The sequence below is a fragment of the Plectropomus leopardus genome, chromosome 19 (assembly GCF_026936395.1).
Source record: "Plectropomus leopardus strain MGB_pleo_1.0 chromosome 19, ASM2693639v1, whole genome shotgun sequence".
NCBI classification, from domain to species: domain Eukaryota; kingdom Metazoa; phylum Chordata; class Actinopteri; order Perciformes; family Serranidae; genus Plectropomus; species Plectropomus leopardus.
In genome coordinates, this window is record NC_142194.1 from 15,187,200 (window position 1) to 15,210,252 (window position 23,053).

The 23,053-nt window shown below is 38.9% G+C and overlaps 1 protein-coding gene across 2 annotated transcripts in view; it reads right to left on the reverse strand.

Annotated features, from left to right (window-relative positions):
- Nucleotides 1-23,053, reverse strand: part of LOC121959055 (protocadherin-15-like) — a 398,851-nt gene that overhangs the window by 126,862 nt on the left and 248,936 nt on the right. For both annotated transcript variants that reach the window (XM_088069675.1, XM_088069674.1), the window contains exons 14-19: nt 19,717-19,866; nt 19,476-19,567; nt 17,299-17,400; nt 5,675-5,807; nt 4,489-4,568; nt 577-670 (exon numbers count right to left, since the gene is read on the reverse strand). In XM_088069675.1, the coding sequence (XP_087925801.1) occupies nt 577-670; nt 4,489-4,568; nt 5,675-5,807; nt 17,299-17,400; nt 19,476-19,567; nt 19,717-19,866 (651 nt within the window). The remainder of the gene's footprint in view (nt 1-576; nt 671-4,488; nt 4,569-5,674; nt 5,808-17,298; nt 17,401-19,475; nt 19,568-19,716; nt 19,867-23,053) is intronic.

Below are 23,053 nucleotides of genomic sequence, written 5' to 3' on the forward strand. Positions count from 1 at the left end.
AGTTTCAGTGTTCAGTTAAAACGTGAATAACTGTTAGATTCTACTTGGTATGTGTATGAATACAGACTGCTTTTTGTGAATGCACGCTCTAACGCTACAAGGTCTTCTCCATCTCATCTGACTGTTAAAGCTGTAAATGCACCAAGGTTTTCCATTTATTTAATTATTTTTTCAGGTAGTAATTTGTTACTTTTTTTCCCCTTCTACACATTTTCTTAACTGCTAATTTTACTCAGGGCTCCAGCACCTAAGCATTTATGACCCATTATTTTCCATATCCATTTATTTGAGTATCCATATTGGTTTAAAATTCATTGTTACAAATAGATTATGGCTTGTTATTTTGATGGTGATGGTCATTGTGATTACCATTAGTACTGATTGAGACGTTTATCCAGAAAACTGCCTCTGATATCCCTCTTTTCTCATAATGCCACAGCTGTTGTTTGTGGCTTTTCACTGTGAAGGATTTAGTTTCCCTCCTGGCAGCCACTCAGTGTAATTCCACTGGGGATGTGAAACTACTCAAGTAAAGACAACCAGTTAATATCTGCGCAGTACAGCTCACTTTCTTACCCCATCTGGGCGTCCGTCTGAGGCTGTGACCACCAGGGTATAATAATCCAGAGACTCCCTGTCCAGAGGCTTGTCCAGGACCAAATACCCAGAACTGGAGAAAGAACACACAGAGTCCTGTTAACCCTTTAGGCATGACCTTAAAAATGTATCACAACAGACAAATAAAACACAGGGTACTATCAAAGTCACAAGACCGAGAAAAGCAAACGCAACCAAACAGAATACAGAGGTGGTGCAGCATACTAAAGAATCCTGAGATTTCAAGTTTCAGTTCATAATTCGTCGATTGCAACCACCAGTCTCATGCTGATACTTGCAGCTATTTGTAAGTCGCTTCTATTTTAATTCTGGGGAACATTTAGACACCTGTCTTGTTTTCTTTAAATGTTTATTCCTGGTTTTATGCACCACTTTGGAGAAAACTTTTCAGACAATGGCAAGCACTGATCACCACTGCATAAAAGCTTTTACACCCAGAAGTGTATTTCTACACTAATTATTGGTACTTTGCTGATGTAGATGACGCCTCATACCTATCACCTCACTCACAACGATATTAAGGAATGTCCTCTTGGGTGCTGTTGCTGCAATGGCTCAGACAGTGATGTGTCATTAAAACACCACTATGCTTAGGTAACAGTCTTTTCACCCAAGTAGTGAGTTTATATGCTAAATACTTAAAAACTACAATTAGATTTCATCTGAATATGAACACTGATCAATTTCACATAAAAACAGAGACATTATTACAGTTAATTGGCCAACAGTGATTTAAAAAAAGGTCTCACAACATATATGTGTTTATTGGTAGACATACTGACATGCACTTCGACAGTGTTGTCATCAGGGGTGTCACAATCCATCAATCTGGATCGATTTTTTCAATTCAATGATCAATATCATCGGTGAAAACATTGATCCATATCATTATCTTTTAGGAAAGCCTTTTTTCTAAATTCCCATGGCGCGTTTGCTTCACCATCAAACAGCATGAGGCAGATAATGGCAAGTAGCCAAGAAAAAATGGATATCTATTCCCCTTACCGGAAAAAATCAGCAGTGGGGAAATATTTCGGATTTCTAGGAAAGCAGGGTTCCACAGAAAAAGCACATGCTATATGTAAACAATGCTATTAAGCGGATGAAGTACTCAGGAAACTCAGCTCACTACAGCAACTGTTTCAACAATGTTAGACTGGAAAAATATGCATGCCGTCCTAAATTCAACCGTGTTTTCTGTTGGTAGACGCAGTGACTTATGCTAACGGTGGGTAAGAAAAAGCAATAATAATACATGAAATTTATTAAAAGCTATCTGTAGAGGAAAAATCCTTGAATTGTTAGTCTGATTTGCACATAAAAGTTAAAATATTTTCAACTTTTCCACTCAAGAAGCAAAGTCACACTGCTCGTGTCACTTTTGACCATGTGCACACAGCCCCACTCCACAGGTGCACCCAGCTGCTGTTCCAGATGTGCTTCCAAGGCATTTTTTGGAGCGCCTATTCCTGGCATGATGTGCCTCGGTGTGATCGGTCTCTAAAGATTACTTTAACAATTTTTATTACACAAAACAAAATTTTCAGGACTTTTCCAAAACTTTAAAGTGTTTTTAAAATTCCATGGCTTTTCCAGGCCTGGACAATGTGATTGTCAAATTTCATGGCTTTTTCAGGGGTTCCATGATTGTGGGAACACCAAAAAAGGAAAGGCTGGCAGCTTTTTTAGTAACGTACTGCGTTTACGGGCATTTGATATCGTCTCTTATCAATCGCAGATATCTGAACTGAATTAAATCTACACTGTACCATTGTAGACATTGCAATATCAGCAAATATCATATCATGTTCAAAGGATTGATGTATTATCTTATTGTGATGAAACTTGTGAATTACACATCTAGTATTCATATAAATGATGAAATTTTTTTTTAGAAAGGCAAAGAAACAGTAACCAGGTCCTTGAATCATGTTTTTGGAAGGCACATAGTAGGAATCATCAGTATAGTTGACTGGCTGTGTAATTTCAAGTTACTCACGGAGTACAATTCAGTTATCAAAAATGTCCAAACAGAAGCAAAGAGATGAAAGTCAGATTTTAAGGGCAAATGATCAACGTGCAAGTAAAAGTCTTCTCTGGAAGATCAACAACGTCAGTGCGGCCTGTCTGAGACTTCTGACCAATCAAAAGCAGCAGAAACCTTTGATGTTGGCCTTGATTGATTACATTTTATTTTCCAAGAGAAGATTTACATAATGATTGAAGTGTTTTAATTTGAGCTACTTTCATGAAGAAGAAACCATCTGAAATGCACATTTTTTTCCTCACATATTGACAGTATGTGTAGGGGGCTGTGTGTGTGAGTGCGGGTATGTAAGTGCGTTGTTGTATGTGGGTGTGTGTATATTTGTTAAGTGGTCTACAGAGAGAGAGAGAGAGAGAGAGAGAGAGAGAGAGAGAGAGAGAGAGAGAGAGAGAGAGAGAGAGAGAGGTGTGATGAAGCTCTTTTTTTTAATCAAACAAACTAAAAAATGTTTCATGTATATTTATGGATGATTCATGAAAAGCAAACTCTGTGTACATGTACAGTACACATTCTTGGGTACACACGTGCACACACACTGACTTCTTATTTTCACCAAACATTTTGACACATTTTCTGCACATGCTTATTGCTCTCAAAGCAAACTTCATTGCAACATGTGTGAAGAGCCTACACGAAACTCCATTGTTCAGAAGGAGCCCAAGAAAAACCAATTCAGTTATGAATGAATGCTGATAAACCTCCTCAAAACTCATCACTTCCATCCCATGCTGATGCCGGCACTTTCATGTCCATCTCAAACTAATCCAAATCTTTTGAGCATTAATGCTTCATCATTGGCGGACACCTTGCAAACTGGGCAAATACCAGAACCATTGGGGTGCTCTCCAGATGCGCTTCTATGAGTATTTAACTGAGCCAAATTCTGCACAAAAGCAATGAAAAATCGCTCTATCCTGTGCCAATATGAAGCAGCACGGCATCTTGCACTTGTGCGGTGGAAAGAACAACTTGGCTTGTCCTCATAGAGCCGTAACGCACAAAACACAGCTGAGGCACAGAAACATTTTGGCACATTGGAAGACTTCACAGTGTCCGAAAGAACAGATACTCCTAGAATGCACAAATTAAAGCTCTTTAATTCTTTTTAATCTTTGCTGTTATGAATTACTGTGCAGCAGACTCCTTGACTAAGTAACTCTAAATCATATTTTGTCCATCACTCATGTTCATTGTTTCCTTTGCAGCTCTCTCTAACATTTTGCCCTTCTCTCACTCTCTCCTTGCCCTCCCCTCTTATCTCTTCGTCTTTTCCTCTCCCTCTTTTCTTCCCTTTCTTTATAATTCTGCCTCTTCTCTTGCAGTCTTTCTCCATACTTTCTTTTGTTTCTCTCTCGCCTCCTCCCTCTAGAAATGTAGATAGGATCTTTCCCCGGCATAAGAAATGCATTTTTAATGAGCAATAAATGAATAAATACAACAAAAGCCCTCAGAGTCTGTATGTGTGTGTGGTGACTGTGCTCATGTGGGAGAGAGAGTACGGGGGTGTTTATGTGAAGCCCTCGGCGGAGCCCGAGCCCAAAATGATATAATTTAGGCTGCATTCAACCATGCACGCGCGGGCGCGCGCGCACACACACACGCACAACTATAACTGCATTCTTGCTATATATTGCCAAGGTTGTACAGTCAGCTGGGACATATACACAGTTTTCACAATATTCCCATAAATAAGAAAAAGAGTGCTTAGCTACTTGAAAAATCAACCTCAACAAGTGCCACAGTTTTGATCAAAAATAAGAAAATAAGACGTGTGTGTGTGTGTGTGTGTGTGTGTGTGTATGTATGTGTGTGCGCACACTTACTTCTGCTGTAGTGCAAAATGTCCATGGACGTCTCCACTGTTAATTTTGTAGGTGATGGGGTCCCTCTCACGATCCACTGCCTTAGAAGTAAACGCAGACAGACAACACATTCACATGCATGCACTCTTCTCAGGTAGCCACCAACACTGTGAGACGATATTTGGTTAAATTTATGTTGTGACGTCTGGTTGCCAAAATTCAATCTCTGAAATAGGTTTAATGACAGCATCAATTCTAACATCGTTAGACATTTAAAATATTGTCAGTCCACTTTTCATTCCAACTAAAATGTAATGTCCAACATCTTTCTGATGTCATATTGATGTCCACTGCCAGCTGGAATATTTCCATCAGCAAATTTCACACTTCTATGTTGTATACAGCAGTGATTTCCCACCAGGTTGGAGTTACAGTGAAAAGTTTTTAGAGTAGCTCAATTAATTTGAAGAATGACAACTAAAATATGATTTAATTAAAGGGAAAAAAGAATCAACATATTGAGTCAGCTGTTACCTTTTAACACTACGGGTGCAATTAACTGTGTTAAAACTTGTTAGCGACTGAGAGAGAAGCTCATTCTTTGTGCTAAAGTAATGAATGGCCAACTCATGTACAGATAAAATAAAATCCAAAAACGGCAGAAATAATTGACTAAAAGTGATTGGATACATGACTAATGGCTAAAAGAAATAAAGAAATGGTTGAAATACTTTGCATATGTCAGAAACATCCAGCTTCTGCTACTCTTAATGGTGAAAGAATAGTGGGGATCCAGAAGAATCTGCCAGCTGGTGTTTTATTAGCTCTGGCAGATACATCTGGTCCTCCCTTTCAGAAAGACCTCCAGCCAAAGAGGCACGGGTTAAGTCCATCACGTTTTTTTTATCTTATATGGGGCTTGTTTCAGACGATGACTGACAGCTGGCAGAGCCTTTGCACTTTATGCAAAATACCTAATGATGTCAATTTTGGCTTGTGCACCTTTGTACCGGGAACAGTACAGCGAGCATAAACCTAGCTTAGTAAGGTGGAGTGCTGTTGAGGCACGCTACACACTTATACCGTCATATAACATACTGTATATCTGAGTGAAATTCCAGGAAGGTATGAAATTAATGAAAAAACAGATATGGCCCAAGCTTAATATACAGTATGTGTGTGTGTTTGTGTGTATCAGAGAGTGTACCTGCAGGTTAAGCACTGTAGCTCCTGTCCTCATAGCTTCGCTGATCTCTAGGTTGTATTGTTGCCGGGGGAAACGTGGTGGGCTCTGGTTGTTTGGAGGCAAAACTTCAATATAGACCGTTGTAATGGATGACCTGAAGAGAGAGAGAGAAGAGGACAATGGGTTAAGGCGGATAGGAAAGGCGGAGAGATTACAAAGACAGATATAAAAACAGCCTGTAAGAGGAAAGCAGATAAAAGAGGAATAGCAGCAGAGAAATGTTGGAGAGGGATGAGAGGAGCGCGGGAGGAAGAGAAGAGCTGCAGGGCAGCACAAGAGGATGGTGGGTAAAAAAGCAGTGTCAGGGAGGGTGAATGGTCTATTATTTAAGTTAAGAGTGTTTGTTTCTTTGCACTTCATGCTATGTTTAACTAATCGATAAGAGCGTGAAGTCAACAACAGTTTGAGTGGCAAAGAGAGTAGACAGTGCTCTGCTGCTGGGCTTTTACAAATGCCTTTTTTGCAGGGCTTAACGTTTCTATTCTGCACTTTGATAAACTTATCCTGCTGTTTCAATGATTCATTCATGTAGAGGCTGGTGCTGCTTCACATGGGGAAAATTTATCTTTCTATCCATTCATTTTAATAAAAGTGTGTCTATAGAGTGACACTAACTTGTTAGGGCAGATTATTACTTGATAATCTCAACTTATTTGCAAGACAAGCCCTATATGAGAACACATAAACCTTTATTATCATATCACATATCACAATAATAATAAGGGGTTATACACGTCAAAAAGCTGCAGCACTTTATCAATTTGTTGTCAATTCTTTTAGCATTAGCCAGCTAATCTGATAATTGATTAATTGGTTTGACTAAAAAGAAACTTGAATTCTTTGAATTCATCTTCTTAAATGTGAATGTTTTCTTTTATACTTTACTCCTTTATGAAAGTAAACTGAATATCTTTTGTGCACAAAAAAAGGGCATTTCAGAACCTCATTTGAGCATTGGGATACGCTGATTGACATTTTATTGAAAAAATCACTTATCAATCTATCGAGAAAGTATTGAGATTTTCTTAACAATGAAAATAATAGCTAAGTGCAGCCCTATCCAGAACTGTTTTTCAAAATGAATAGTGTATGCAGTTACTTTTAAAGGGTTATTTTGCTGATTTTATGCAAGCTTGGTATCATCACAATGTGAGTAGTAAAGTAAATATACAGTGGTTAACTTCTCTCTGTCTGCAAAAATCTCCCAGCTTGGGGCGTTGCAGATTTTTACTGGAAAGGTTATAATCTCGGGCACAGAGCAGGTAATATAATGCAGGCTCACAAGGACAATAGCAGATAATACATTTACTTATACATTACGCATCCATAAAGTATGATAGACTACTTTCCAAATATAACCATGATTTTAGCCATATCAAACACATACAAACAACTGGAACAACATTATTGTCTATAATCGCATTAATGTCATGCCTGACCAAACTATAAATCGCAAACACGTTAAAATTGGGTTTCAAGAAACATTAAAGTTTTACAAAGACATACCTATGCTCTTACCATGGACATAAAGTTATGTGTATTTACATGCTACCACTGTTTGATCCATGTGAGAGCAGCTGAAGACGTGAATACTGGGCAATACAGCTTTAACCGGCTGCGCGCGCTCCCGCGGACGGCAATCCGTTTCTGACAGATGATCACTTTTTGGCACAACGGAGGCCTGGTGGCGTGGCTTGTGTACGTTGTGACCCAAAACAAAAAGGTCGTTTCACTCAATAAAGAGCATTTTAATAAAATACAGCAGTTCCCTGGCATTGTTCGGTACTTTTTGATGAGGTATGTACCCATCTGTCAGTGTCCCTGGATGTCCAAACGTGACGATGGCATCTTCAAGCACGACAAAGTGACATCCCTCTGCATCCTCTCTTTCCAACATGGCCAGAGAAACTGGTTGTCCTCAGCGCTCCCTCGTCAAAAACGTTGCATGAATGTCCTCAAATAAGGGCATAATGTCCATTAACGAATGTCCCGTTAGCATACTATGCTACTTAATTAGCTAGCGTTACACGCCCAGTGAAACAGCCTTACAAAAGTCCGTGTCGAAATCTTCTGCTGCTCACCCAAACCGGCAGGACACTGTCGCCTTATGTCGAGTCGACAGACCAGGAATTAGTCCACAAGTCGGTATGAACGTCCGTCAACACTTTTGACTTAGTTTTTGCTCGCAAAGTCAGCACTGTTTTCCTCCATTGTCTCTGTAGTAATCAGGCGCTTCTTCACTCTTCCTGTACTCACAACGCGCCGATCACGCACTCCCCTCACGCGCACAGGCATCAACCAATGGGAACACAGTATCAGACTCCGACCAGTTACACAGGAAAAAACATGAACTCTTCACAAACACATATTTTAACCACATATTGTTGTTTTTAAAGTGTCTGCAGCATAGTATGCCATATATTTTAAACATGAAATACAAAAATATATTCTACCTTTTTTTGAGTACATGAAATGACTTTTAATCTGTTATAATGAACTCTTCTTATTTAAATTAATGTATAATATATACTGTTTTTAATTTTTTTCATTTTGACCTTTTCACTGGGCTACATTTACATCTGCGCTTTTTAATGCCTGTTAACCACAGACACAAAGAGTGTATAAGCAGGTGAAGAGAGAGAACAACCCTCCTCTCTTGCTCTCAAGCTCAGACCAAACTGTAAAACCAGGCAGTGCTGAATAAATATAAACAAAGATTTGGCTACTGTATTGCCCATTTCATACCTAAAATGCCTTCAGAAACATATTTTAGTGCACTGTTAAGCTGTAATATGAGAAACTGTTAACAGGAAGTGGGTGCCATATTGTTTCCTGTATTATAAATATGGAAGCTAAAAAATAAAAAAGAAGCTGTAAAACTAGGTGGCACTGATCAAATATTAACCAAGATTCTGTTACTGAAAGATAAAATAATATATATGTTCAGAAACATATATTACTGTAGTGTTTGGCTGTAACTTGTCAGCAGATATTGGGTTTCATACTGTTTCCTGTATTGTAAAAATAAAGGCTGTAAATATATATAAAATAAAAAAGAATTTAAAAATTGTTTTTGTTTTTTTACTTGCTGGCTGGCATTTATTGGTCCATTGTGGCATGGCATTTCCACTTCCGAAGCTAAAGAAAATGCAACAGCCCTTTTCCCCTGTTTTCTCTGCTCATCTAACACCAATATCCAAATTATCTGCCTCTTTCTACTGCATTGACAAGCCAGGTTTATGAAAAGACCATCTATCCAGTGCTGAAATATTTCTTCAACTACAGTTATAGAATGAGACAAACTAAACCAACTGTGGATGAAAAGGGGATTCAGAAATTCGTCAACAGGTGTGGAAACTTAATTAAAATGTTTCAAAGGGGAGTTACAGAAATAAAGGTTAAAGAAGAGTGGGAAATTGAGTTAAAAACAAATTAAGGGAAAGAAAAATGGTTATTACATTGAGTTTCTAATTTACAAGGCTATGGCACCAAGAGAAATGTATTTGGAGTAGTATCTGACAATAGATTGCTTTACTTTATGAATTAAAGTCTTAATTACATAGTATTTACTTTCCCTCTTTGGCTGTTCAATGACATTTTTTAATCTAGATAACACTTCCAAAAACAGCATGTCACAGTATTGACCTACAATCAACAGAGCTATTAAATCCCAGCCAATAAACATCTTGTGTCCTTGTGTCAATTTTTCCTTCTGGATGTATTTGATTACCTGGCTCAAAGTTGATATAAGTACAGTTTTCAGCCCTCTGGCAAATTGACTCCCTTTTATAATTGAAAGATTACAACGCACTAACTGCATATTAAACTAAAAACCTAACTGGAAACTGAACAGACATCTGCTATACCAATTATCTGAGATAATTCAGTCATGTTTTTTGATCCTGGACACCACCTCCCCAAAGAAACAGGATTCAAAGGAGCTGGGATTTTTTAATAATGACTTCAAAATAAAACGCTCCACTAGCGGGGATGGCGACTTTGTGGAGATGACAGCACAGAATACTTTGTGGGAACATTTTCTTTATTGAACCACTTCAAATTTGCATTAATAAAAGGAAAAAGACCACAAAAATGCAAATAAATTAATTGAGCAGATGCACATTCAGACCGTTTAACATTCATCCCATATCTAAAGGAAAATATCTTGCCCCTTTTTCACAGAGGTCAAGAACAAAATGTATAATATATTTAATATTCATGTTATTATATCAAAGCCACTTTATGAAACAGTTGCCACCCTATAACCCTTACGTAGCTTAAAAGTTTGAAAGATAATCATATTAAGTCATATTCAGTTTAAAAGAAAACATTGGGATCTCCACATGAATTTAAAATAAAGTTTGAATTTGGACAGTGTTTTGCTGCACAGCGTGAGTTTGCATTGAGTGGCCCACCTGCGGGTCAGTGAGGTGTAAGGGTTGAAATATACTGCATTACTTTCTTCTTGCCTTATTAAAGACAATGTTGAGGCCTGATGCTGGCTCACATGAAAATAACAGTGGCTCAGAAAACATCATCTGGATGAAAATGTCACTGGAAGATAGAATTTCCTGTATCTCAAATGTTGTCAATTTGGTCACTTCTAATACATCTTAGGCCCTGTCTACACATGTACTGATTGTTTTGAAAATATTTTTATCCTCTATTTGGTAACTTGTCCACACAGAATTTTAAGTAATGGAAACAAAGGTGCAGATTTTTATTTTTTTTTAATTCTGTAGGTCAGGGATACTCAAAATGCTTTGCTTGCGGGCCACTTTTCAAAATGACAGGAGGCTAGTCACAGCAGCCCCGTACATGTTTCAAAGATTTTAGGATGTTTCAAGGATTTAAGGACACCTCTTGGATTTCAAGACATTTCTGGATTTGAGGACATTAGGGGCTTTACTGGGACTTCTGCCAGGGGGTGCAGGGGATCCCCCACTGGCACTATTTTTTGGTAAACAAACTCTGTTTTGAAGATGTTTTATGCACTCCGACACATTATGTACAAAGTACAAGAACAACTCCCAGTATGAATCACTTTATTTTTATTGTTAATAAGAAGAATAAGAAGGGCCAGATTTTGCCTGCAGGTGTAAGCTGAGTATCATTTCTGTAGGTACATGCCTTTTTTTCCAAATCACATTAATTAAAAAAAAAAAAGTAAATTATACAGAATCAGGCAGAATGGAGCATTTTAAAATCATGCAAGGCACATTACCATTAGCTGCGTATAGTGATGTATGCTAGATGCACTTTTCTTATGATCAGGAATCACAAATAAAAAAATCTATCAAAAACCTTTGAATAGGGGGAGGATTTGTCAAATTTAAATTTTTGTTGGGGACGTGTAAAATAGAGTGTTTTGAAAATAATGACATGCCCATTGTTGCCCTGTGTAATGAGCATGCTACAGAAACATTAATAACCATAGCAGACTGCTGGCTTGTTTATATTTTGTTAGCACGGCTTTTGGTAAAGATTGCTTTACACTTAAACTTAGTCATGTTGCACCACGGATGAACAGAGGTGTCTGCTTCGCCCTGTATCACTTGCTCCACCTCAGCGTCTGTGGTTTTAAGCAGGCTAGAAACAACGGTTTCGAATCAAGCGTGGGCGAACCAGCAATCGGTGGAAAAATTTTGAGAGAGGAATTGTCGTCAGTGAGGAGTGGAAGGAAAACTTCCGCATGTCCAGAGAATCACTCGCATCTCTGAATGAGCTCCATTGTCTTTATGTCGAAGAGTAATCAGTGGTAATAAGATTTTCCCTGGGTGTTTTAAAAAGGTGGGCTGTGTATTTTACACACAGCTAACACTGCTAAGCAGTTGGATTTGTTTCCTCGTTCAAGTGTGGATGGAGATATTTTGTGAAAACAAAAAAAAGGTCATAAAGGAAGTTTGTTTTTTTTTTTGGTGGGGGAAAATATCTGTATACGTGTGGACAAGGCCTTGAAGCCCAGTGACTCCCCTGTCCCAGTTTTGCCCTCACATAACATGAGTGATGTTTGATTTTACTCACCTGGAATTCAGGGTAAAAAAACACAGGGATTTAGTTTGTGTTCCTACTTGGCGAGAATGCTGAGTTTCAGCACGCAGAGGAGGGAGAGATTAACTCCACTCAAACTGGATCATCGACTGAAAACCCAAAGAACCTCGGGTCTAAACAATAGCCCACAAAATCTGTTTACGTTTACAATAATAAATAAATAAATAATAGATAAAGGCTGGAAAAAAATGTAAGCTGCTGGAGAGAGTGAAAGCCAGTGTTTTATTAAAACAATTCAGATGGCATTATTGATGAAAACCAATTGTGGGACTGGAGATTATTCAGTCATGGTTTTGACTGTAGTTGAGGCCTCTTTTTTCCCCTCATTTTCCATCCTAAAACTCTGTCTGTGTATCTCTTCCTTCTTAAAACATTCCTTTCTTATTTAAAATGCATTATCCATTGCAAGGCTGTGGACATACAAACACTAACTTGCACATCACATGTACAATAAATAAACTGAATGGCTGGCAAGCAGCAGCCTAATGTTTCTGCTGTTAATAAAATCATTGACATGATCATTGTAATGTTCCCTCTAACAGTAGCACTATTACTCCTACTGCTATTGTTCTGTTGACATACATTTTGCATTATGTTTGTAAAGCATGTGTAATAAGTTATTGGGGCTACAACTGTAGGACTTGATGCTGACTTGAGTCTTGTGGTTTAACTGTGACCAGTGTTGAACGATAACAGCTCTCTTGGTATCACCTTGCAGTAATGTCATTTTTTAGGGTAAGATTACAATTTGAAATTCCGCAACTACATTACAGGTACAAATTGAGTCTGCTAAATGTCTCTGTGTTCAGTAGACAGACTAGATGGTAGTTAAGCTTGGCTTTCGGCTTGTGGGGACACAATCAACCACCAACAAAAGAAGAGTGATGTGTATCTCTGTTAACATGCTTTTATTTTTGGCTGATGTGCAAACACTAGTCATTTGTAACTCAACAATCTGAAATCACCTGTTTCTCTTTTGGGTTGGAGGTCTGTGAGCCCTGAGACCTTACAGCTAGCAATAAGCGTCCAGAAAATGTTGGCATTGTACATTTCTGCAAACCACAGGATGTTATATTTGTATGTTTTATATGTATCATATCAAATTTTCAGCAGTAATGTAATATACAATCTACATGCCTGTTTTTTTTGGGGCGGGGGGCATAATCCAAGCTGGAAACTAGTGATGTCACCAGTGAAAAACAACTACTTGATGCACTGATGTCTTATTAAAACAACAACCAGTCTTGGGCAGGCATTTCTTAGGCTTTCAACACAGTAATGTCTCGTGAAAAAACAACTGCTTTTCGTGGCACCAACCAAGCAATAAAGGCAGCGATGTCTCTGTACAAAACAACAGCTTAATGCTGCGATATCTCAGTAAGAAACGACTGCTTTTTCTGGCACTATCCCGGCTGGAAACGCAGCAATGTTTCTGTAAAAAAACACCTTCTTTTGTGACATAGTCCCAGCAGGAAGCACAGCAATGTCTTGGTTAAAAAAAAACAATGGTTTTGCATGGCACTCTTCAGCCGGCAATGCAGCAATGTCTCTGTAACATGGGCGTTTCTAGTCATAATACAGAGGTTGCACAAAATACCCATGTTGGTGGCTTAACAGCCTATAGAAAATCAATGATGACTCACTAAAAAACAACCAGTTTTGTTGTTTATTAGTTTCAAACAGCGGTCCAACGTGGTCTGCAGCCTCGGTGTCTTACCTAGGTTTCACAAGTCCACCATCTCCCTTCAGCTCCTGATGAGGTTAAGCGAAAGCATGATATTCTCCTAACAATAACTGCATGTTTTTTTTTAAAAATGTATTTGCTGACATGTAGATTTTTTTATGCATCCACTATATGATAACGTATAAATGTAACATATCTGCAGCTTGCGCAAACGTACAATGCCAACATTTATTCTGGCAATTGGGTTGTTGTACCACCTTCATGCTTCACTTCATACCTCATAGGGTGCAGTGCAAAATGACTTATTTATCTTGATGTCTATGTAGCTATTTATCTAACATCTTCTTCTATCTCATCCCTTCTCTCTGGCGGTGCCCTCTTTTCACTCATACCCTACAGTTTGATGAAAGTATAAATGAGACCCCCGAGCATAAGCTGTTTTCAGTATTCTGGGGTGCATCTATCTAGGCCATGCAAAAGCACTTCTAATCTGAATGAAACATGTATCTCAAGGGTTCTTCAACAGTCCCAGCAGCCTAACATGGAGATGTAATACTCACAGGCTGAGATCCAAAGTCGTTAAAAAATGCTGTCACTCATGTCTTGTTGGTGCCCACCAGGAAAGAGGACACACAGCTCATTTTGGGCCCTGACCCGTGGTTTAAACAAATCAGGTAGCAGAGATGGTTATTGATTTGTTATGTGGATTATGTTTTCATCTGAGATAAAGAGAGGGTCTTGGGAAATTTGGGGACAATCTGTGAGTCGATCACTGGAACCACCTCAATCTGCAGTGGTTCACATTGTGTATTGATTTGGCAGCTACATAGCTGGAGTCATATCGGGAGGGGAGGCAATTACGATGTTTTTAAGAGATTGTTAGAGAAAGCAATCCATTGCAGTTGTGACAACAACAGCCTTACATTCTATCATTTTAATACAGTTATAAGCGAGTCATTATAATAACTTTTGCTCTATAAACACTATCTGGATTGATTATCAGAAACTGAGCATTATGTCAGTTTGGTTAAATCTGAGCCCACAAGTCACCTGCTGGAGCAAATTTAATTTATGTTGTTTTATAAAGTTTTGGCTTCCAAGTGTCCCAGATGCTGAGTGGTTTTGGAGATTTAATTACAAGTTTTAATTAGAGATGTCGGTGCTGATTTAAAGGATCTGTATTAAGGCTGATCCTTTCTTTACTGTCTTTATTGTGTCCACCCCAGCCTGCTAATGTTGCAGCACTGTTCCCCTCCACCACAGCAAGGCCCAACATTACAAACACTCTGCTATATATGCGAGTAAAAATTATACTATGTGTATGTATAAAATCATTTTGGCACACCAGTGAGCGAGTCTGTGGTCAAACACAGAGGTAGGCAAAGTGCAAGGATTCATGAAAAACACAGTCGGGACATTTTTAATTTTCATATTGACAATTGTTGATGACAATCAGCTGTTGGGCACCATATTGCTCTTACTGAGCATTTTTAACTGACCATCATCCCCATGATATGTCGAGCAGAATATGTAGTAGTTGGCCTTCACTGGTGGCTGTCTGGTCAACTGAGCTAAGGAACTATGGTGAAGGCAGTCACTCAGAGCTCTATGACTGGTCATTAGAGAGACATTTCACTCCAGAATCATGATTTTTACAAATTTTTCCTCTTGCCTGTAGTGAGCTGCCGAGTGTTGGAGATATTGGCCACAGAGATGTCTGCCCTCTCTCAAAAATACTGGAACTACATGGCACTCTGCTCATGGAGTTTAAAGTCCCCCCCCACCCTCCATAAAAATATTTTTTCTAAAAACTCAACAGTAATGTCTCTTTCTAGAGCTCTGGGTAGCTCAGTTGGTAGAGTGCGTGCCCCATATTAAGAGAATATGTGTCCTCGCCGCAGTGGCCCCGGGGTTGAATCTGACTGGCGGCCCTTTGCTGCATGTCATCCCCACTCTCTCATCCCCATTTCCTGTCATCTCTCCAGCTTTCCTGTAAAATAAAGGCCATAAAAGCCCCAAAAAAATCTTTAAAAAAAGGTAATGTCTCTTTCCAGAAATTATAACCCGGTTACTCAAGAAAATCCACAGACCTTGTTGTGATAAATTTCGTATAGGAACTATTTTCTTTCTGCCAAACAACACCAGCCAACTGTATGACCACACAGAAAGAGGCGTGCACTTACTGTGCAAAAATACTGACAGGGGAGGTAACTGCTGATGGACAAACGGTCACATGCAAAACATTCATTCAGCTAACCTATATTCTAACATTTACCAGGTACCAGGTGAGTTGATTAATTTGTGTTTCATTTTTACCAGGAGACTGACGAACAAAAATCTCTACTGTTTGCTGCTGACAGCCCCAATTAAACATCTGACTCTGCAGTGACTTTCTTAGTACTCCCCACTGACTGCTCGGCCTGAACACAACAAAAACAGCCTCACTCACCAGCTCACCTAACAAGTCATCATCACTTCACTATTGCATTTTGCCTTTTCCACGAACAACCAAAAAAAAAAAAAAAAACTTCATTAAATGTCTCGATGTGTCTGTAACTAAGTGTTGCCTTTGTTCTATGCTTATTGTTTGAAGAGCAAGGACTTGGTTTGTTTGTCCTTTCTGCAAGGACACTGCAGTGTTAGTGTTTCCTTTTTGTTGAGATATTCCAAAGTGCAAAAGACAAAGAGCTACACCCAAGTGAGCGCAGAGTATCAGCAAACAACAGGCTGTTGCTCTGGCTGGCACGGGAGCTCCGTTTGTGTGGCTTTCATTTATACCAATTTCTCATGTGTTCCTTTTTTATTTTAGAGTTTTCCTATGGTGTTTCTGTATTAGACGATATGAAAGAAGACAAGAGAACTGGAAGGAAAATGAAAAGGAGGGACGGTGCACATCAAAAGCTTTTTTTTCCTGCAACCTGTAAAAGCACATGGCCCTCTTCTCTGATGTTACTTTAGTCAAGTTAAGGCATGGTGCTGTGAAAAACGCTACAGGAATCAAACTCTGTGCAACTGCAGCTGCTCCATCAATCTGTGGAGCAATGTAGATTGACCAGGTTCCAGTGGGTGAGCGGTTCGATGGCTAGATTTGCTTCTCTTCTGAGATATTGCACGGTAATTGCTAAAACTAAAAATTTCACAATTTAACAGCTCTCTGCCAGACTTTAGCAACCTAATCAATACACACAGAGTTAAAAATATTGGGAGCAGCTGCATTTTTCCATGAAATAACCAAGTGGGGGAATAACTTGAGTTTGTGAGTTGCTAAAAGTTATGGCTCCTTATTGATTTAATCTATGAAGGAGAAATGAAGGGCAGGAGATGAGGCAGGGGAGAACAAGAATCACAAAATTGTCAGCTTATAAAGTCAGTCCTTATCCTTTAGAATGTGACAGAGTCAGAGTGCATTACATTGTGTTTCTTTTCTTGTCTGACATTTATTCTAGATGTCATATGTGCTCAGATTTGCTGAAATTGTCCCTTCTCTGAAATGCAGACAGTATAATTTTCTTCCGTTTCTCAAGAAGAGGGTAACTAGTAGTGAAGCATCCTGTCATTTCCTTTCATTCTGTATTTCTCTTCTCCCTTTGCTTCTTTGCTTCTCACACTTATACTACCAATTTTAGACTCCCTTTCTTGCTATTTTCCAATATAAACTCTAATTCATGATATATTTCTCAAAATGAAATCGGCTCACATGAGCAGAAGGCGAGAATGGCAGGAAGAGTCGGAGAGTGCTGTGGAGTGTCTGAAAATGAGGCTGAAAGCTCTGGATATCTGATGACCTTTCAGCCCTCAGCTCCAGACAGACGGAGGAAAAGACTGATGAAGCGGACAGATAAACTCTTACCTTCTCTGAGGTACAGGTCCATTGTCCATGGCTTCCACAGTCAAAGCGAAGCTCCGCCCCACACTGAGCTCCACACCTGGTGCCACAGTGATGATCCCAGTGCTGTGAAAACAGGTAATTCAGTTCTACATGGTTATTGACACTTACATTCAAATTGCACAATGTCTACACAGCCTGTGAAGCAAAAGCATGGTGTTAGCATACCAGCAGCATACCAGTACATCTCCCTGCACTGGTCAACAGCAATTCTCTTTCTCTGCTCCTTTGTAATTACACGGACAGCTCTGTCTCTGTCTCTCTGTCCCTGCTTGCTTGTGTGTCTCTGGCTGTGTGGATGTCTCTGTGTGTGTGTCCCTGTGTGTTCTGCTGCAATGTGAACTCAGCATTAGTCATCCACATTTTGCCGGTGCTCTGAGCTCAATCATTCCAGCGTTTCACACATTTCAAAATCTACTTTGGATGTAAAATATTATCACTTAATCATTTTATCCTGTTAAGACATTTGTGTAAACCTCAGTCATAAATAGCGTGTGAATCCCTACGTTATGACAAAAAACATGTTTTGTAACGTCACAATGACTTTTGACCACCAAATTTTAATCAATTTATTCTTGATTCCAAGAGGACATTTGAGCAAATTTAAGAAAACTCCATCAAGACCTTCTTGAGATATGTTAGAGAGGTAACAGTGACCTTTGACCACAAAATTCTAATCAGTTCATTGTTAAGTCTAAGTGAACGTTTCTGCCAAATTTGAAGAAATTTCCTCAAAACGTTTCTTGAGATATATCATGTTCACATATTCATCTAAAAAAAAAAAAAACCTTTAAAACAATACCTCCAACTCAACTGATCAGTGGCTTGCCTATAATTTTCCAACTGTAGTTCAAATGTTGGTTGAGAATGTGCAATGAAACTAGTTAGCTACACTGGCATCTTACCACACTTAAACTTACCACAGAGGTCAGGTGGCTGCTTTAAGCCCAGGAACATGAATGTATAAAGAGACCTGGATACAGCAACCCCATGAAAGCTATTCAGTGCCACATGAGGGCACAAGCGTTCAACTGCCATGTTTAAAATCACCCAGACGATTGGTGCTACTTCACTATCATTGAGTCTATAGAGTAAGTAGAGATATCTGCTGGCCAAGCCAGCTACCTTGGGTTTAGCCCTTTAGTCCTAAGGGGTAATTCGACTGTTCAGCCTCTACAATAATTGGCTTCAAAGCCTGGCTCACATTTCAGGAGCCTGATCATAAGGGACACTGGGTCATTAACAACACATGACTACCTTTTCACACTGAAAATGAGTCCAACTTACATCAGGTTAAATATGACCCGCCATTTGTTTTATCATAGCTCTGCATGGTAACCATAGCAACCACTCAACACTTATTTTTGATTTATCTGACAGGGTTTTATAACAGTGTAGGTTATTATCTCTCTATAAAGTCCTTGCACTTCCATTTCAAATATTCACTTTGAAGGAGCTGCTTTTAATTTGCCATTGAACTCCCTCATTACTTTTGAACTCTTGTATAGAAATCTACTTACAAGTAGTTGATAACAAACTGCTGTGCACTTGATGTGTTCAGGTTTTTCAAATCATTAGAGGGGTTGCCATAGCAATTTGGACTCCTACACCTGTTTGCATGTGAAACCTTCTAAACCTTGAGATCAAATACATTCTTTTGGAATACATTCAAATTGCAATGCCATGCAAATTTAATGCAAAGAGGGCTCTGGTGTTGGTATCAGCATACATATATACTGGTAGATATTGAAATCCAGGTATTGAAATCTAAGCTAAGCTCACTGGGTGCTAGTGGTAGCTTCATGTTTAACCTACAGATATGAGAGTAGCATTGATTATCTCACCTCGCTTTTGGCAAGAAAATGGTTTTCCCAAAATGTTAAACTATTACTTAAACATTTAAATGAAAATTGAAATACATTCAAAAGATCCACTGATTTTAAAATGACGGAACTGGAGGTCCTGAAGTGCAAACAGATTTTTGGGTATTAGGCCTCATTAGTGGGGTTCTCTGTGTCAGATTTTATAAATGAGTCATCTGATTTGTTGATAATAGGTGGCGTTACTATAATGAAAACAAAAGCTCAATAAAGTATTGATGAAAAAAAAAATATGGTTATGAGTGCAAGCGATATATTTACCTGCTATTAATGAGAAAATGTCCTTGATCACCAGCTAAGATCCGGTAGGTGACCTGACCGTTGGGGCCTGCATCAGAGTCGACTGCTGCCAGCTGAAAAGAGATACACAAACACACAAAAGTGATATGTGTCTGAACCCTCACCATCTTTATGAGGTGCGGCCCTTGAACACAGTGTGTTCCGAATACTACACAAACATAAGAGCTGTCGTTAATAAATAGTGCGCTTTGACGGTGCATACCTGTAACACAGTTTCTCCAGGCATCATATCTGTAAACAGGTTGACATTATAAGAGACGTTAGCAAAAGTCGGAGTGTTGTCGTTAGCATCCAACACTGTTATTGTCACGGTAACTGGAATGCTCTGCTGGACGCCGTCTGATGCTGAAAGCTGGAGGAGACACAGAGAGAGAAAAAAGAACAATGTATACTGTATCTTTCCTGACAAGAGCAAAGAAATAAAATGTTGCTTCTTTGACAAAATGTTACACTCAGCCGAGCTACAAAAAACTACCTTTTGAGAATCCTGAGGTGGGCGGTTTGTGTACTCAATATGTCCTTGACATCTTGATAGCGTCTGTTTGTTTCCTTGTTTCTTTTGAGGTAGAGTTGTTCTGTGTTTTCTTTTTTCCATCTAAATCCCTGTTTGGGGTTTATTTATTTGTTTGTGGGTGCAGCTGAAAACTCTTGAAACTCTTTGAACTAATCTGTCCCACCTGTCTTTCCCTGATATTTAATTTCACCTTCACAAATTCCTCTCAGTGATTGCTGTTCCCCACTGCCTTTAGTAATGAAAAACTTAAAATTAAAGTATGTATAAAATGACAAAAAGAGCCACGAACAAACTTTTGAGTCCAATTAATCATAATGTAAATGTTAATTAGGTTAAACTTTAAATAACTTCCATAATGTGCACTTTCTTCAAAGTAATTTCTTACAGGAGTAGCTGAACAATTTAGGAAATTAAGGAAATGCTAACCTAAGCTAACCACCTGCTGGCTATAGCTTATTAGTCAGCACACAGACATGAGGGCAATACCAATTTTTGCATCTGGAGGCCTATATACATTGGTGGCATGATGAATGAATTAGGGCTGCCCCTTGAAAGTTGGAAATTCAAATCTCCATTCAGAGACCCTCAACTGACTGAGACTACTTCAAGTCATGCAGTTTTTTTTTTTTTTTATTGTTTTTGTTTTTTCTAGTCAGCATGCTGTGCAGTGTACTTCTGGGGATGTTTTGGTCTCCAGATTTTGCTGTGGAGTGAATGCTCTTGACTTTCAGACTACTCTTTGCATCTGTGAACACGCAGGAAGCTGCACAGAGCAGGAGAGAAATTTGCAGCTCACAGCAACTTAATATGAGACAGTCTCTGGCTTTTGTTTGATGTGTCAAGAAAAAATTATGTTGCACATCTACAATCTGTCATTGGCGCAGTTAGCTTCTTTACTATCTGACGTGAATGCCACTGTTACACTGACCGTCCTGCCAAGCCCGTTAAACTATAAAACATCATCAGTAAAAAAAAACAAAATGAATCGTCAAATATTCATAGAGAACAGCCAAATCCACTTTGACTGGCATGATTCGGAGTCGGGTACAGCTCTAAAACAAATGACACAAAAATGTGAAACAGTTCCCTACTAATGTTTTGAATCAGAAATCATTCACACAGGCAGCAATGCAAATGTACAGTCGCAACTATTGTTCAGCACAAATCTCTGAGGTAAATAGATCTGTTAGCTGCTATGAAATTTTCCTAAAAACTACCAGGATCCTATTGACCAGAGCAGCATCTGTCAGCCTGTGTGAGGCAAGCTGTTTTATAGCCTACTGTAGCTATAGGACCTTTAAACTTACTGGTACACTATTCAGGATTGCTGTATTTTCATTTTATCTGCACTGTGCCTCCGCTACGTACGGTCTTGCACCTGGTCGCTACTTTAATTAAAACCCTGAGGTCACCTGAGCACTGTAGGGCTACACACCCACAAATGTCCTGAACACATGAAATGAGAAGAAAATAAGAAAATACAGGCAGAGGGCAGAGTCTCTCCAGAAAAATACAGCATCACACTTCCAGTGGGTCATAAGTGATAACTGATAGAGGTTACTTGTGTATTAGTCTAAACATTGTTTTGGGGAAAATCCTGCATAGTACAGTATATCTTTAAGCGAACTGCTCTGCGTGAATCTGAGTTGCCACTCCTAAACAGTTACACAGTGTTAATGTCTTGTGTTGTGAAAGGTTAGAACAGGCAGACTGTATCTGGTATATGCTGCCTCTGTCAAGGTTGAGAAGTGTAATTAAGTTTGCTGTCTTGGTTCAGAGGATGGAAGCCTCTGTGTTGTTGTTTTATAGTCTCAGCATTGTTGGTTGACGCCTTTTTTCGAGGCGCCAAACCTCAGAAAAATCTTCCTATCACTGCATAATATTTGCCTTTCATGTGAAAGTTCTCATGACAAAAAACCTTTTGAATAAATATATATATTAATGCACAAACATCCCTGATGTATAAAGGCCTTAACTCTTTCTTAAGCACATTTACCAAGCTACTCGTGTAAGAAGAACATATTCATTATCTTATTCATTCATATCCATATGTTTAAAATTGTAAAAGTGCTAGGTTTTTAGATACACAGAAAAAAAGCAACATCAATTGTGCAATCTAGCATACCCTGAGATGTTGTAGACTGTTGGTACTGATGAGATAAAACTAAACCATTCAGACTTAGGCGGGCTGTCTGAGATTACATGGTTGCCAAATCAGCTTTAAAATGAAATGAAAAATGAAATCAACTTCTGTATGTTGTATTACTTTTGTCTCATGTTTAATATCCCGAGCAATGCTTTTGTCACAATCTTGTTCTCTGTCCTCCATTCAGCACACAAACACTTTAACATTCACTCTCTTGTAAAAAAACAAATAAAATGTGTTCTTTTAAAATGTCCATGATGCATATCAAAGAGCATATCAACAGAAGCAACAGAAGCTGAAGCCCTGATACCAATCTTCTCCGCAAGCTCATCTGCCAAGAATCTGATTGACTCCTTTAAAATGAAAATCATCCTCCATGTCTCATAGCTCGCTCTCTCGCTCTCTCTCTCTCTAGTTTAATTTCTCCTGCAAGGCTTTCATGATGATTACTGTACACCTCTGCCTCTCAATCAATACACCAGGCCTTCTGCTTTTCCTATTTTCTCCTTCCAAATAGCTGCATGCACACACAACAACGCACCAACACTGCAATTCCAAACACATGCACACACACGGCCAGCATGGCCAGGCTGAATGTACCGACAGATAACACACTGCTATGAAGATTATGATAGACTATGAAGTAGCAATGCTGTGCTGTACATCATATGGTGAGACACGTCCTTAGAGTGGCAGAATATACCAACACCACAGTGTAGAAATATTTTGTTAAAGGCAAATACCCTGCATTCAAAATGCACGACAAACAACTGTTGTCTAATATATCAACTTATTGATCATGAATATTTGAAATGATTTCAGTACTCATTTTCTGTTGAATACATACACTGGTATCAAAGATGCTTTCTCACTTTTTCT